At 49.0% G+C, this 16,421-nt stretch overlaps 1 protein-coding gene across 3 annotated transcripts in view; it reads right to left on the reverse strand.

The window, feature by feature from the left end:
- Positions 1-16,421, reverse strand: part of LOC147034028 (meprin A subunit alpha-like) — a 203,213-nt gene that overhangs the window by 99,215 nt on the left and 87,577 nt on the right. For all 3 annotated transcript variants that reach the window (XM_085875390.1, XM_085875374.1, XM_085875382.1), the window contains one exon: positions 13,899-14,016. In XM_085875390.1, coding sequence (XP_085731516.1) covers positions 13,899-14,016 — 118 coding nt within the window. The remainder of the gene's footprint in view (positions 1-13,898; positions 14,017-16,421) is intronic.

Consider the following 16,421-nt stretch of genomic DNA (forward strand, 5'->3'; position numbering starts at 1 on the left):
AGATGGAGATTCAATGAAAGAAAAGACGAAGCGAAACGGGAAAAACAGTTCAACATCAGGCACATTTATTCCGCGGCAAACGGAAAGCACACATATACAATTACAACAATTATGCACCAAAAGCAAATGCAAAAGAAACACAACAATTATGCACCAAAAGCAAATGTAACAAAAGAAACACAATGCAGATCTATTACCGACTACGCGAGCACACGGCAACACTTACACAGTTTTACTTTACAGACGGCGCCGACAACACATATACTCCAAAGCAAAAGAAAAAGGGCCACCCTCTACGACAAGGGGGCAGCCGAGCCTGGGGCCGAAACCGCGTGGAGTCTACCCGTCTTGTGATGAGCCGCAAAATGGCGGCGGTGCCCCGACTCCGCGCTCCTCCGCGGGCCTCACTGGCACTGCCTGGAATGGGGTGGGAACGGGGCCCCCTTTTTCGCACTATCTCAGTGCGGGGGGGGGGGGAACAGGGTGGGTTGTTGATGCTCTGGGGAAAGAGGATATCTGGCTTGCTTGGGTCCCGCGACGAGCGACTCCACTGCGACCTCGACCGCGTTCCCGGCTTCCCCTCTCTGCAGCTCCCCGACAGACTCCGAACCCCGACAGACCGACTCTCCTCCAGACCCGTCTTGACTGCTGCTGCCACACTTCGCCGCCGCCGCCACGACTCGCCCGAGTCCGAAACAGAAAAACCTCCACTCGAGCCCGAAACAGAAACTCTTCTCTGCCGCTGCCGCTGCCACACCTCTCCAACTCGCCCGAAACAGAAACTCTCAACTGACCCAATTTGCTCCGCTCTCGGCGCTTTATAGTGCGACAGGAGAAACCATATGCAGATTTTTGGAGCAGGATCGGCTCGGGGGCGGAGCCACTCTCGCCCATTGGACGGAGGAAAAGTGGGCGTGAATCATTCCTGATCCTCAAATTTGCATATATCGATTCTACTCCGACGCGCCTGGAGGCGGGGCCAAATCGCCCCGCGCTCCCTGATAGGACGGAACAGAAGTGGGCGTGAATCATTCCTGATCCGACTTCCCCGGAAAGGCCGCTTTTTGCACCCGCTGCTCGGCGCGCGCCCTGTACGAGTCCAGGATCGGTGCCCACAAGCGGTGCGGGAATGGCGCTAGAAGGAGGAGAGGTGAAGGTGGTGGAGGGTTTATTGTGGTGGTCCCTGGCCACGGCGACGCTTGGAATTGCGGTGATGCGATGATTGCGAGAGCGAGTTGTGACGGTAAAGGTCGTGGCTGTTGGCGTTGTTGTTGTCGTGAAGCGGCGTTGCGGTCGGTGGTTGTTGTGTGATGGCGGTTGAGACGTGGTTGGTTCAAAATAAAGATAGAACAGAAAAACGGCTATCTTAAAGGGTCGCAGCCCGAATGAATGACATTTATTCCCTCTAAACAACGGGTTTGGGCTAACGACACATTTACTTACAGAGATACCTCACCTACGGGACCTGAATGGTGGTTTGCGAATTTCCTCAACCACAACACTACCCCCTCCCCTTTTTACAGACTCGTCCCGAGTCGTCAAATTTTCGTGTGCCATCATGTGTAGTTCTCCCCCAGTACGTTTTACCTACGGATCCCTGAGTGCGACATTCATGGTATTCGTGTCCCCAAAATAAATAACCTGAGAGCTGAGTAACTAACTAAACAAACCCACTCACACGGACCGACTTAAATAAAATTGCCGGCGCTAACACAGACATGTCGGGGGCGCACTCATATTTACAGTACATCTTACCTTAACTTACAAATTTTACACTAAACCATGGCCCAGGATCAATGGACTCTGCAAAAAGAAAGCAGTTAGCAGGGAGCCAGGCTGCTCGCATGCAGTCTCTGGCTCAAACAATGCAGGTGACAGGGAACGTAGCCGGCTGCTCACACGCAGTCCAAGGCCTTCCCTTTTGAAAATGAACCCAGTGAACCACAACGGTGCATGGGCTGCACAAACGCAGTCTCCGTGCCAGCTCAAGTGGAACACGCAATGAGCACAACGGATGGATGGATGGATGGATTAATGGATGGATGCAAACACGGTGCACGGGCCGCCACTGCAGGCCCGGGTTGTAGCTGCCAACAGGGCAGTTCTTGCAGCTTGCAAACTGTTGCTTTCTGATCCTGGCGCACATGGCAATGAACAGGGGGGGGCGAAGCAAAATTGAACGGGGGCTGGTGAACAGGGGGAGTGGGTATGGCATGACAAAGGTGAGCAGGCAAACAGCCTGCAGAACCAGGCCGCTGCAGGCAAGCACAGCCGGCAGACGAACTGGCCGGCACAGGCCTTGCAGAAAACAGCTGCAGACGATCCAGCCGGCACAGGCCTTGCAGCAAAACAACAGCTGCAGATGAAGTTGGCCGGCCTCTTGCCGTGCAGTGCAGGTTGGTGGAAGGGGTGCGGTGGTGCTGGCCACTCGGAAGGCGGGCTCGGACCTACCCTACGGTCTCCCTCCCACCTATCGCCTTTGTCTGTCACTGTCTATACCCACCCCCTTAATTTGTAAAACCCAATTTAGCCCCAACTTATTTTTTTGTTGTTGTTTTTATTTTACTTCCCCACTATAAATCGTCCCCTCACCCCCTTTCTCGTCCTTGTTCGGCTAACCTATCCTGTCACCTCGCCTACTCCCAACCCCTATGTTCCCTTCCCGGAGGGGAACAAGGGAGAGCTAGCGTCCTGTGCCGAGGCCCGACTCAAGCCTCAAGATGGCCTCCCCAGACTTCACCGATCTTAACCCAAAGTGGGTCTAGCGGCCCACAACGAAAGCGAAGGGATGGATGGTGCGGAGGGGTACACTTCCTAATCTACCCTAACCATTTAACTGTTAAACTACCCCGGGGCTTTCAACAAGCGCCTCGCGCTTAAACTATTGGTTCTAACAACCCAGATTCCCGTCGCCTGTGTTGGTGTCCTCACAAATTTCGGGCCTCGCCCCCCAATTTTCTTTCCGTGCCCTCACACGGTCTCATGGCTGGGACGCGTGGCTCCCTTTGGCAGGCACGACCCTCTGCCGATTCTCCCGCTATGGCACCCCCGGGCACTACACTGCCTCCGAGCCTACCAGCTCCCTAAACCCTGGGAAGTGCCCCCCATGGCACCTCCCCTGAAACGCACACGTGGCAGGCTGGCTTCCCGGGCCCCTTTCCGAGGGTCACCCATGCCCACAACACTGCCCACGCAGCTAATGGCACCCCGGGCCCCGCACCAAGAGGACGCACCCATGCCCACTACGCTATCCCGGCCCCCCATGGGCCCTTGGCCTACTACGGCCGACTAGCCTGGTGCCCGGGGTACCCACTCAGCGATAGTCACCTTTCGCAGCCACGCTCCCAGCCCGTCAACAGGGCTCCTGCACCCCTCCAAACGGGTTTCGAGCCTACTTTCCCACCAACAACAAAACGACCTCCATTTTTCAATTTAACTAACCCCCTAACTCAATCTACACTGACCCTGGGGTCCCTTGGGCGGGAGTCACTCCTCCCCCCAATCACTCATCGCACCATGCATTCCCCATTCGCTCCACTCACACAGACCCGCTGGCCTCACTCACTCAACAAGCACACGTACTCACCTCACAACCCACAACTCTTCAACACACACACCGCTGAACTCTGCCATCCTTCTAACTACCTCCCCTAACTAACTCGTGCTCCCACGTCGTCCCTTAAACTACAGCACGTTCCTTTTTACACTACGTCGCTAAACTACGTCCTCTCTACTCATCCAAAGTCTGTCACTGTCCTCAAAATCAAAATAAAAAATAATTTCTCATCCTAAATCTGGCTACAATCCAATCCCTCTAACTAATCCATTCCACAGACTCCATGAGGACTACCCCTGCCCCATGAAGTCGGTCTAACTAAGCTAACCCTTCCCCCTAACTAGTTTCCATCCTGTGCCCAAGTAAGGGGGTCTTCCACCCCTTGCCCGGGGAATCCTGTGCACCCGAAAGTGAGGCTTGCTCTTCTCTTTCCCACATGCGCAGCACGAGCGGCAACTCACAGCTCGCGCACTTTGCACCTGCCCGTGACGTCATGCAGCTGCACGTGTACCTCGTCCCTCCTTGGACGGTACCATCCGGCAGGGATACCCCTCCTGCCGGATTCCAACCCCACGTGCAGCCATGACGTCACCGTGCGCATAAAAAAAACACAAGCCCCACGTCTCGAGGGGTTCCCCACGCGAACACATGTGCTCTGCACATTGGAGCGCAACACACACGCCCGCGTGGAGAACCCGTCCGGTCCAAATCCAAAATCCTGCCTAAACTTTGTCCGTCGCGGGATCGGCAACATTCACTGCACTCGTTTCCGGACCGGGACTTCACTCTCGTAAGCGAGCACGTGGGGGCCTCGTGCGTTGCACAGCACGGACCTCGCACTCGCTGCTGGGTGAACCCGGCACGGTGCGCAAAACATCTACAGCCGCTACTCGGCTTTTGTCCCTCACATGTCGCCGTCGTCACCTCCATTCAACTCACGCACACCTGCGTGTCACGACGCTCATACACCATTCCATTGCACTCACCCCGGGAGAAGCGGCTGCATGTTCACACATGCCCACCGACATCTTCCTTACATACCGCTCTCTCACACACACGGTCTCCCTTGCACTCGGCCGTTCACTCACGCATGCCACCTCCCTCGCACACGTGGCTCCACTCACTCGCGGCGTTTCCCTTGCACACGTGGTGGCACTCGCCCACAGTGTCTCACTTACACACGGCGTGCTGGGGAGCACGCCCTTCGGCACACTCACCAACACAACACTCACACACGGGGTCGCTTCCACACACGGGGACGCACTCACCTCTTGCACCACACACACCGGGACAACCACACTGGGGATTCGTGTCCCCACAAGGGTCTCCGGGGCCTCTATACCCCCCAAGCTCTCCGTGCACCTGTCCACAGCACCCGTCCCCTCAACCTCACAAAGCACGACCGAACACACCTGGTCGTGACTCGCCTCAAGGGGGCATACTCCCTCCCCTCGTTCCTGGAGGAGGCTATCCAACTGCTCGCACTGGGTCTCCACCCAGTCCACGAGCTCACCCCCATTATCCTCCACTACCTCCGTGTGTGTGTGTGTGTGTGTGTGTGTGTGTGTGTTCATCTCTTACCCCGTCTTCATCGTGTAGTCTTCCCTCTATCGTTCCCATCTCCCATGTCTCTGTACATTTATTAGTTTCTGTTGTCCCCTCGTGTCTATTAGTCTCTGCTTCTTTCTGGCGTCTTTCCCTTATCTTTATGTAGGTCAACCTTGCTTTCTCCTTAAGTCGCTCCCGTCCTTCCCTCTGTTTCACTCCTTGCTCTTTCACGATTTCCGCGTACCTCCTCCTTGCTTTCCGTCTTAATTGTTCTTTTCTCTCCCTCCCAATTACTTTCACCTCGTCTCTTGTCTCCCGTGTCTCTATACATTTTCTCTCCTTGTTCCTTATTTCTGTCTCTTCCTGGTTCCTTTTTCCTTCCCATCTGAGTCGTTCTTTCTCTCTGAGCCCCATTAGCTGTTCGTTCCCCCTCCGGAGCTCCTCAATCTCCGTTGACTCCAATCTCGCTCTCCGTTTTAGTTGTTCAATTTCACACTCATATAGTTGTTGTTTTCTCTCCCACTGTTCCTCCTGCTCTTTGTTTTCCAATCTCATTGTTTCTTTCAATTGGCTCATTTCTTTCCTGTGTTTCATTCGCTGTTCTCTCAAGACTCTTCCTCGTTTCCTCTCCTGTCCTTCCTTCTCCAGTTTCATGGTTTGCTTAATTTGGTTCATCTCCATTTTGTGTTTCATTCGCTGCTGTCTCATTACTCTTCCTCGTTTCCTCTCCTGTCTTTCCTTATCCAGTTTCATGGTTTTCTTCATTTGGTTAATCTCCTTTTTGTGTTTCATTCGCTGCTGTCTCATTACTCTTTCTCGTTTCCTCTCCTGTCTTTCCTTCTCCAGTTTCATAGTTTTCTTCATTTGGTTCATCTCCATTTTGTGTTTCATTCGCTGCTGTCTCATTACTCTTCCTTGTTTCCTCTCCTGTCTTTCCTTATCCAGTTTCATGGTTTTCTTCATTTGGTTCATCTCCATTTTGTGTTTCATTCGCTGTTCTTTGTCTCTCTCCTCGTACTCCAGCCTCACCTTTTCTTTCAATTGGTCAACCTCGGCTTCATGTTCCTTTTGTTTTCTTTCCCATTGTTCCTCTCGTTCTTCTCTCTCCAATCTCCATGTGTCCTTCAATCTCCTGATTTCTCCTTCCTGCTTCATTCCTTGCTCCTTCAACTTCTCCTCGTATTCCAACCTATTTTTTCCCTTTTCTCGTTCAGTTTCAAATTCATACTCTTTTAGTTTTTTATTCCACTGTCTCTCTTGTTCCTCGTTCTGCAATCTCATAGTTTCCTTTAATTGACGGATTTCTTTCTCCTGTCTGATTCCTTGTATTTCCTATTCCACTGTCTTCCTTGTTCCTCATTCTGCAATCTCGTGGTTTCCTTCAGTTGGCTGATTTCCTTCTCCTGTCTCATTCCTTGTTCTTTCAGTACTCTTTCTTGTTCCTCATTCTGCAATCTCGTTATTTCTTTCAGTTGGCTGACTTCCTTCTCCTGTCTTATTTGTTCTTCCTTCATTACTCTTTTTTGAATCTCATTCTGCAATCTCATCGTTTCCTTTAATTGATGGATTTCTTTCTCCTGTCTCATTCCTTGTTCTTTCAGTACTCTTTCTTGTTCCTCATTCTTTAATCTGGCCTTCGCTTCCAGCTGTTCGATGTGTACACTGTGGTTCCTCAACGTTTCATTCTCTGTTGTCGTTCTTTCTTCTCTCACCATCCTCAACTCGTTTTGTAATTCCCTCTCTTTGTTTTGGTGTTTCTGTAACTCAGAAACTTTCTTTTCCAATTCCTTTCTCATCTCCGCACACTCTGACTTTGCTTTGGCTTCTAATTGTTCAATCTGCTCAGTGTGGTTCCTTAACGTTTCATTCTCTGCTGTCGTTCTTTCTTCTCTCACCATCCTCAACTCGTTTTGCAATTCCTTTCTCAATTTGCGTGCTTCTTCACTCATTTCATCTCTTCTTTCCACCGCTTCCCTCCTCAATTCGTCCCTTTTTTACTGTATTCATTTAGTTTTTTCTGCCATTCCTTTCTCATTCTTATCTCCCCTTCCAGGATTTCTCTTTTAAACTGGCTTGCCCTTACCTCTCGCTTCAGTAGTTCCAATTCCCCATCTTGTTTGCGTTTTTCCTTTTCGAGCTTTGTTTTCCTTTCTCCTTCCTCCCTCAATTCTCCCTGCAGTTGTTTGAACTGTTCTGACTTTTCCAGCAATTCCTCTGTCCTTTCCTCCAGCTGTCTCTCTCCTCTTTTTATCTTCCATTCTAGGCTTTCTCTTTCCGGATTGCCTGTTCTTACCTCTTCCTTCAATTGTTCCAACTCCCCATCGTGTTCACATTTTTTCTCTTCCAACTGTATTTCCCTCACTCTTCCCTCCAGTTCTTTGAACCGCCTTGCTTCCTCCAATAATTTTTCCATTAATTGTTTTACTTCCAAGTCGTGCTCCTTTTGTTTCTTTTCCAGCTCGGTTTTCCATTCTTCCTCCCATTGTTTCCTTTCCTGGGAGATACCGATCTGCTGTTCCTCTATTCTTTTGTTCACTTTGCTCTTCGCATATTCCAACTGACGGGTATAAAACACTACCAAATTCTTTTTCCCACATAATTTGTCGACTCTATTGGCCAAGTCCTGTTTTTGCCACCGAATTCGTTCCAGTAAATCGTCCAATCGCTGTGTCCCCCCATACACGTAATTTTTTTCTGAAGCGCGTCTGCGTGCCGTTGTGACTCGTCCACTCCACTTTGCACCTCCTCGATATATTCTTCATAACGCTTCACCTTTTCCAAGACATCCCCCAATTGTGCCTGAAGCTTGCCAATGCTCGCATAGTCATCCTACCACGCCTGCCATGGCACATGCCGTGACCACGTGCCTTGAACCGGTGACTGGGAGCTCACGCCTCGTGCTGTGCCATTAATATCAGCCCGCTCCGTGCTGCGCTGAGGTGCGATCGCGCTGCCATTGTGCGACTCCGTTTGCCGGCAAAGTTCGTACTCAAGCCGCTCCCACTGACCACAGTTAGTGGTGGGGTTATAATTATAAAAAGAACCGACCTGGGCCATGGATCCTACATGACGACACATACCTAATACCCCCGGCTCCCGCTCGCCTTGAGACGCCATCTTATTTCTCGTAAAGGGTTAATTTAAATCGCTCGTAATTTGGAGGGAATCGGGGGTCGCTCCTCTCACCCCTGGACCGATTCCCGTGAATTTAGCTGGAGATAGGAGAGCCCGTTTTCCCGTTCTCCGATACCAGTGCCGCGAGGAGGGGGATGAGTTTGTGTCCCACGACCTGACACCAGTGTTGCGGATTCGCGCCCGCCGGCGTGCGAGCGGCCACGTAACTCAAATCGCGGCACGTCGCCCACTGGACGGACAATTCCGTCGTGACCCTCTCGGACTAACGCCGGGAACTAGTCACGGGTGGGCCTTTCGGCCTCACCACGATCGTGCCAATCGGCCCCCCGCGTGGGATAGGGTTGCTCGCCAAATTCGACCTACCTAAGTACCCACACGGAGGGTAGACCGGGCGATCGCACCTCGCCGCAGGTCGACTTCGGACACGGGCCACTTTAAGCGACCCGTTCCGTACTATCGGGATAACCGAGCGGTGTTATCGTCAACCTCGACGGTTCCGATTAATTATTGGGCGTATTTAGCCCACGACCACGACCACGACCAAGATGGAGATTCAATTAAAGAAAAGACGAAGCGAAACGGGAAAGACAGTTCAACATAAGGCACATTTATTCCGCGGCAAACGGAAAGCACACATATACAATTACAACAATTATGCACCAAAAGCAAATGTAACAAAACAAACACAATGCAGATCTACTACCGACTACGCGAGCACACGGCAACACTTACACAGTTTTACTTTACAGACGGCGCCGACAACACATATACTCCAAAGCAAAAGAAAAAGGGCCACCCTCTACGACAAGGGGGCAGACGAGCCTGGGGCCGAAACCGCGTGGAGCCTACCCGTCTTGTGATGATCCACAAAATGGCGGCGGTGCCCCGACTCCGCGCTCCTCCGCCGGCCTCGCTGGCACTGCCTGGAATGGGGTGGGAACGGGGCCCCCTTTTTCGCACTACCTCAGCGCGGGGGGAACAGGGGGGGGGTTGTTGATGCTCTGGGGAAAGAGGATATCTGGCTTGCTTGGGTCCCGCGACGAGCGACTCCACTGCGACCTCGACCGCGTTCCCGGCCTCCTCCTCTCTGCAGCTCCCCGACAGACCGCCTCTCCTCCAGACCCGTCTTGACTGCTGCTGCCACACTTCGCCGCCGCCGCCACGACTCGCCCGAGTCCGAAACAGAAAAACCTCCACTCGAGCCCGAAACAGAAACTCTTCTCTGCCGCTGCCGCTGCCACACCTCTCCAACTCGCCCGAAACAGAAACTCTCAACTGACCCAATTCGCTCCGCGCTCGGCGCTTTATAGTGCGACAAGAGAAACCATATACAGATTTTTGGATCAGGATCGGCTCGGGGGCGGAGCCACGCTCGCCCATTGGACGGAGGAAAAGTGGGCGTGAATCATTCCTGATCCTCGAATTTGCATATATCGATTCTACTCCGACGCCTGGAGGCGGGGCCAAATCGCCCCGCGCTCACTGATAGGACGGAACAGAAGTGGGCGTGAATCATTCCTGATCCGACTTCCCCGGAAAGGCCGCTTTTTGCACCCGCTGCTCGGAGCGCGCCCTGTATGAGTCCAGGATCGGTGCCCACAAGCGGTGCGGGAATGGCGGCAGAAGGAGGAGAGGTGAAGGTGGTGGAGGGTTTATTTTGGTGGTCCCTGGCCACGGTGACGCTTGGAATGGCGGTGATGCGATGATTGCGAGAGCGAGTTGTGACGGTAAAGGTCGTGGCTGTTGGCGTTGTTGTTGTCGTGAAGCGGCGTTGCGGTCGGTGGTTGTTGTGTGATGGCGGTTGAGACGTGGTTGGTTCAAAATAAAGATAGAACAGAAAAACGGCTATCTTAAAGGGTCGCAGCCCGAATGAATGACATTTATTCCCTCTAAACAACGGGTTTGGGCTAACTACACATTTACTTACAGAGATACCTCACCTACGGGACCTGAATGGTGGTTTGCGAATTTCCTCAACCACAACAATATAAATATATATATATATATATATATATATATATATATATATATATATATATACATACATATAAATATATATATATACATACATATAAATATATATATATATATATATATATATATATATATATATATATATATATATATATACACGTATTGTTGCGAATTCACGCGCGCCGGCGTGCGATCGGCCGCTCGACTCGAATGGCGGCCGCCTCGCCCACCGGAACGGACAATTCTGTCATGACCCTCTCGGAACAACGCCGCGAGCTAATCATGGGTGGGGGTTTAACCCCACCACGACCGTGCCAATTGCCCATCCGTGCAGGATAGGATTGCTCACCAAATTCGATCTACCTAAGTACCTGCGCGGATGGTCGACCGGGCGATCGTACCTCGCCGCAGGCCGACTCCGGACATGAACCGCCTAAGCGGTCCGTTCCGTGCTATCGGGATAACCGAGCGGTGTTATCGTCGGCCTCAACGGTTCCGATTAATTATTGGGCGTATTAAGCCCACTACGAACCCTTTACGTGAAGCAGGATGGAGAGTCAATAAAGAAAAGACGAAGCGAAACGGGAAAACAGTTCACACAATGCACATTTATGACACGACACACGGAAAGCACACATATACAGCCAAACAGTCAGAAGGCACCTATATCAGGAAAACAAAAGAAACAACGACGCAGAGTTACAACCGAATACGCGTACACACGGCACCACTTACACAGTTCTACTTTACAAGACACGGCGCCGACACACATTTACTCAAAAGCAAAGGAAAGAAGCCACCCTCATAGACAAGGGGGCAGACGGGCCTGTAGGCCAATATGTGCGCGGGACCTGAAGGAGCGGCCAGGTGCGCGAGACCGGGTGGGTCCTACCCGTGTCCTCGTGGCGCGTTGGCGGACGAGCCGCAGACGTGGCCGCGTGGCTGTGCCCCGACTCCGTGCTCCTTCACGGGTTTTGTTGGCACAACGTTTGGAGTGGGGTGGGAACGGGGCCCCCTTGTTGCCCTATCTCAGCGCGGGGGAAAAGGGGGAATTGTTGATGCTCTGGGGGAGGGAGAATGGCTGGCTGGCTTGGGGTCCCGCGACGAGCGATCTCCCGCCACGACCTCGTCGCCGACCGCCGTCCTTCTTGCCTCGGACCCGAACTCCTTGGCCTCTTGCCACAACTCTCCTCAGTCGACTGCAGAACCCAACTCGACGCCTTCGCCTCCCAACTCCACTCTCTGCCACACTCCGCCGCTGCCACACTCTGCTCTTCTAAACTGACTCTGCCAAAACTCTGTCTTCAAAACTGACTCTCCCCCCAAAACTCTCACTCTCTGCCACACTCCGCCGCTGCCACACTCTGCTCTTCCAAACTGACTGCCACGATTCGCCTTGCACTCGGCGTTTTATAGGCCGGCAGGAGAACCCATATGCAAATTTCCAGATCAGGATGAGCTCGGGGGCGGAGCCACGCTCGCCCATTGGACGGAGGAAAAGTGGGCGTGAAACTCCCCTGATCCAAGAATTTGCATATTTCGATTTCACATGGACCCGCCTGGAGGCGGGGCCAAGCCGCTCCGCGCCTGCTGATTGGACAGATCAGAAGTGGGCGTGTAGCATTCTTGATCCGAATTTTCCCTCGGAAAGGCCGCTATTTGCACTCGCGGCTCGGTGCGTATTGCTTGAACGAGCCCAAGACAGCCCGACGCTCAGTGTTCACAGGTGGTGCGGGAATGGCCGTAGAAGGAGAGAGGTGAGGGTGGTGGAGGGTTTTTGGTGGTGGTTTGATGGTTATGGCGGTTGATTCAAAATAAAGATAGAACGGAAAAACGCCGAACTCAAAGCGTCGCAGCCCGAATGAATCACATAAATTCCCTCGAAACAACGGATTTGGGGCGAACTACACATGTACTGAGAGTTATCTCACCTACGGGCCCTGAATGGTGGTTTGCGAATTTCCACAGCCGTAACTATATATATACATATATTAAATCCATATATATATATATATATATATATATATATATATATATATATATATATATATATATATATATCTTCTTCTTTCGGCTGCTCCCGTTTGGGGTCGCCACAGCGGATCATCCGTTATGATCCGCATAATTATTTGGCACAGCTTTTACGCCGGATGCCCTTCCTGCCGCAATCCTCGTCGCCTCTTACGACACAGAGATATGGTACACCTATTCTAACTGGGGTACACCTATTCTAACATTTATTTACCAGAGATATGGTACACCTATTCTAATATATGTGTGCATATATGTGTGTGTGTGTATATATATATATATATATATATATATATATATATATATATATATATATATATATATATATATATATATATATATATAGAGAGAGAGAGAGAGAGAGAGAGAGAGAGAGAGAGAGAGAGAGAGAGAGAGAGAGAGAGAGAGAGAGAGAGAGAGAGAGAGAGAGAGAGAGAGATAGAGATAGAGATAGAGATAGAGATAGAGATAGAGATAGAGATAGAGATAGAGATAGAGATAGAGATAGAGATAGAGATAGAGATAGAGATAGAGATAGAGATAGAGATAGAGAGAGAGAGAGAGAGAGAGAGAGAGAGAGAGAGAGAGATTGTTGGAAAGATGGCATCCTATGACGGTGTCACATTGAAAGTCACTGAGCTATTCAGTACGGCCCATTCTCCTGCCAATGTTTGTCTATGGAGATTGCATGGCTGGGTGCTTGATTTTATACACCTGTCAGCAATGGGTGTGGCTGAAATAGCCGAATCCACTCATTAGAAGTGTTGTCCGCATACTTTTGGCCATGTAGTGTATATTTAAGGGAGAGTGTATCTGCCAAGTCTTTTTTTTATGTGACATTCACACGTCATGTCTTGAACACCTGAAGAAAAGTCATTTTCTGTCGAAAACTATTTCTGGACAAATTTGTTGTTACAGCCAAGGCGCCTGTTCTGTGCACATTTTGCAGCAAGGAAAGCACCGAGCAAGTCTCATATTCAAAGGTTTGTGAAAAAATTTAGACAGCATGGCATGGCACAGTCTTGAATATCAATTCATCAGAGGATGCCACTCTGGCAGATCAAAATTCAAAATCACGAAGATCACCCGACAATATTGATGCTGTTGCTGACTCAGTCGCCCACAGTCCCAAGAAATCTCTTCAGCACCGCCGTCAAGAGCTCAACATCAGCACAGAAAGCTTTAGGAGAATTCTGATAAAAGTGCATACAAGTCATCGATAGCTTTGCTCAACGTGCGGCCCTCCACATTGAGCAAAATGGTGTCCATTTAGAGCATATTATCAAACCTCGTCATCCTGAGTAATTTCATTGTAAAATTGTCAAATTTCTTTGGAGACAACTGAAATTTTTTCTGACATCTTGACTATGAGTGAGCAATTTGATCTGCAATTTTTTTAAAGGTTGATTGGATAATATTCCAGTTATTCAACTTTTCCCAGGGCTGACTTTTGTGGAGGTCACCCTGTACTTTAACTTTTTTGATCCTTCCGAGAGTGTTCATTTTGAAGTTGTGTTAATACTTTTATTGGAAGCTTTCCTATAGATGGTAGGTTGAACAGACAACTCCGAAATCCTATTGGCCTATTGCATTCCAATTCCCTGAGCACCTTTGAATTCCCCAAGTGGAAATGTCGAACTGAACCAGACCATACCCATCCAATTTCTGAATATGCAGGAAGGCATCCTCTCCATCGTAAGGCTTGAAGGTGATGCAAGACTTTAAGCGAAAATGCTCAAATGCTTGGAGAATTACTGCTTTAGCATTGAGCCCTGAAAAACAAAACAATGACACTCAGATAACAATAGAAACATTTGTAGTGATATAATCAACAAGTCATTAAATGCTTTCATAGAAATTGCTACCTGTAACCTGTCTACAAGGAATAATGCCACTATCGACCAAGTGGGAAGTCACAGTGTGTTTATTAGTCAGGGAAAAATGCACCTTTTGGGCATATTCAGGTTTTTGCTGTTTTGGATAAATAAATTGTCTCTTTATGTCTGTGCAACTTTTGGGACACATCTTTATTCACGTTGATTTTTGGCATGATATGTGGGGTTAGTGGCAAAAATATTTCCCAATAAATGACCAATTAAACGATTGCATTTCACCATAATTCACGAGTTCGACATCGAAATAACCTATATTGCTATAAACTGACATCATCATGAATCCAGCTAATGCAGTTTAGCCGAACGTTTTCTTGCATATGATATGAGAGAGTATCACTCAATAAGGGAATCCAATTTGGGTGGGATTAAATCAACTAAAAAAGTTATAGCAGAGCCCCACTTTTGTCCTTTGATTAGTTCCAATATTTTTCTTCATCATTTCAATGGATGCATTGAAAATATTCCAATGTTGGAATAATTTGGCTAAAAGCACCACTTTGACTCTTGATATACAGATGAATATTCATTAAGATGAAAATTATGTGTAGTATGTTGCAAAAGTATCCAAATATGTCTGCTAAAATGGAGTTCCCCAAGGCAGCATGTTGAGCTTAGTCTTGTTCCTCATGTAAATAAATGACCTCTCCGATACTCGGGAAAACCCTCTCTTCGTTTTTGCAGATGAATCCACATTGTGCCATACAGTATCCCATTCCACTGCTAGGCAGACTGCAGCTGCATCACTCTCTGCTGATCTGGAATCAAGATAAATGCAACGTCCTTCAATTGTGGAAAATCGGTCTCACCATGTTACTCTGAAAAGATTGTCAAATTAACCCACCTGTCTTATTTCCATGATCAGACACTGGAAGAAGTTCAGTTTCATGAACTTCGAGGCCTCACCATTCACCACGACCTCTCCTGGGAAAACTAGTCACAGCAAAGATGGTCTCCAAAGCAAGCCATAGACTGAGTATCCTCCATAGATCCAAGTCTTTCCTTGGAAAATCAGAGCTATTCATTCTCCAAAGCCTTTGTCTGTAGCGCAATGGAGTAATGCTCTCCCAGATGAACTGGTGCCCAGCATCAAATCAGTCTTTCATGGATTCTATGGAATGTAAAGCTCTCAACATTATTGGAATGTCGCATGATGAGGTGGAAGAACAAGGTCTGTTGTTTTCACATAGCAGGCAGGTCAGTGGTCTCTCGGGTATTTTTTTAACCACCTCTACTCCAATATTACTCCCTCTGCTCTCTCCAGTCTCCTCTGACCTTCCCCAGTATTTTAAGATGCACTCGTTCTTCCAGTAATCTTTTCCTGGGTAAACTTCAAAATTCCAGGCTGACTACACACCTCAACTCCTTTTTCCTCGCTTCTTCTGTCTATGGAACTATGCACAGGGGCCCACTGACACAAATGTCCCACTGCCAGAAGTGATTGAAATCTGCACGCAACTTCTGTATCATAGTGACTTGACATCTCCACCGATCTCTGAGTCTGTCTTCGTTGAATTAATGAATTATGGCGACCCATTCTGTCGAGTTCAGTTTCAATGATTTAATGTATACTCAAATTGATGGACGAGCAATGGGATATCCTCTAGGCCCCGTCTTCTAAAACATCTTTGTAGGTTACTGTGAAAAACGTGCCTTTGCAGATCCACATCCTGGAGCACAACCCCCCTCCATCTATTATATTGATATGTGGATGACATCTTTGCTGTCTTTGAGTCAACCTCAGCATGTTGTCTTCTTGGCACACCTGAACTCTCTCCATCCATCCCTAGAATTCACCTCAGAGATGGAACGCTCTGGTGTACTTCCCTTCTTGGACATCTTAGTTGAGAAATCAGCCGATGCTTATAAAACCACAGTCAACCGCAACTCTACTTTTACTGGACAGTCTACTCAGTGGAACTCTTACAGTTCCTCAAGATATAAGATTTTATCGATTGGTATATTGGTCAATAGAGCAAGAAAGATCTGCTCCACAGATAAACTCCATACTGAAATTGAAACCATCAAGATTATTCTTCTTGATAATGGATATCCTGAACAGTTCACATATATATATATATATATATATATATATATATATATATATATATATATATATATATATATATATATATATATTCTTCTTCTTTCGGCTGTTCCCGTTAGGGGTCGCCACAGCGGATCATCCGTTATGATCCGCATAATGATTTGGCACAGGTTTTACGCTGGATGCTCTTCCTGACGCAACCCTGGTCGCCTCTTACGACACAGGGATATGGTACACC

This window comes from Eptatretus burgeri, chromosome 1 (assembly GCF_056783735.1).
Source record: "Eptatretus burgeri isolate ZD-2024b chromosome 1, Ebu_testis_v1, whole genome shotgun sequence".
NCBI classification, from domain to species: domain Eukaryota; kingdom Metazoa; phylum Chordata; class Myxini; order Myxiniformes; family Myxinidae; genus Eptatretus; species Eptatretus burgeri.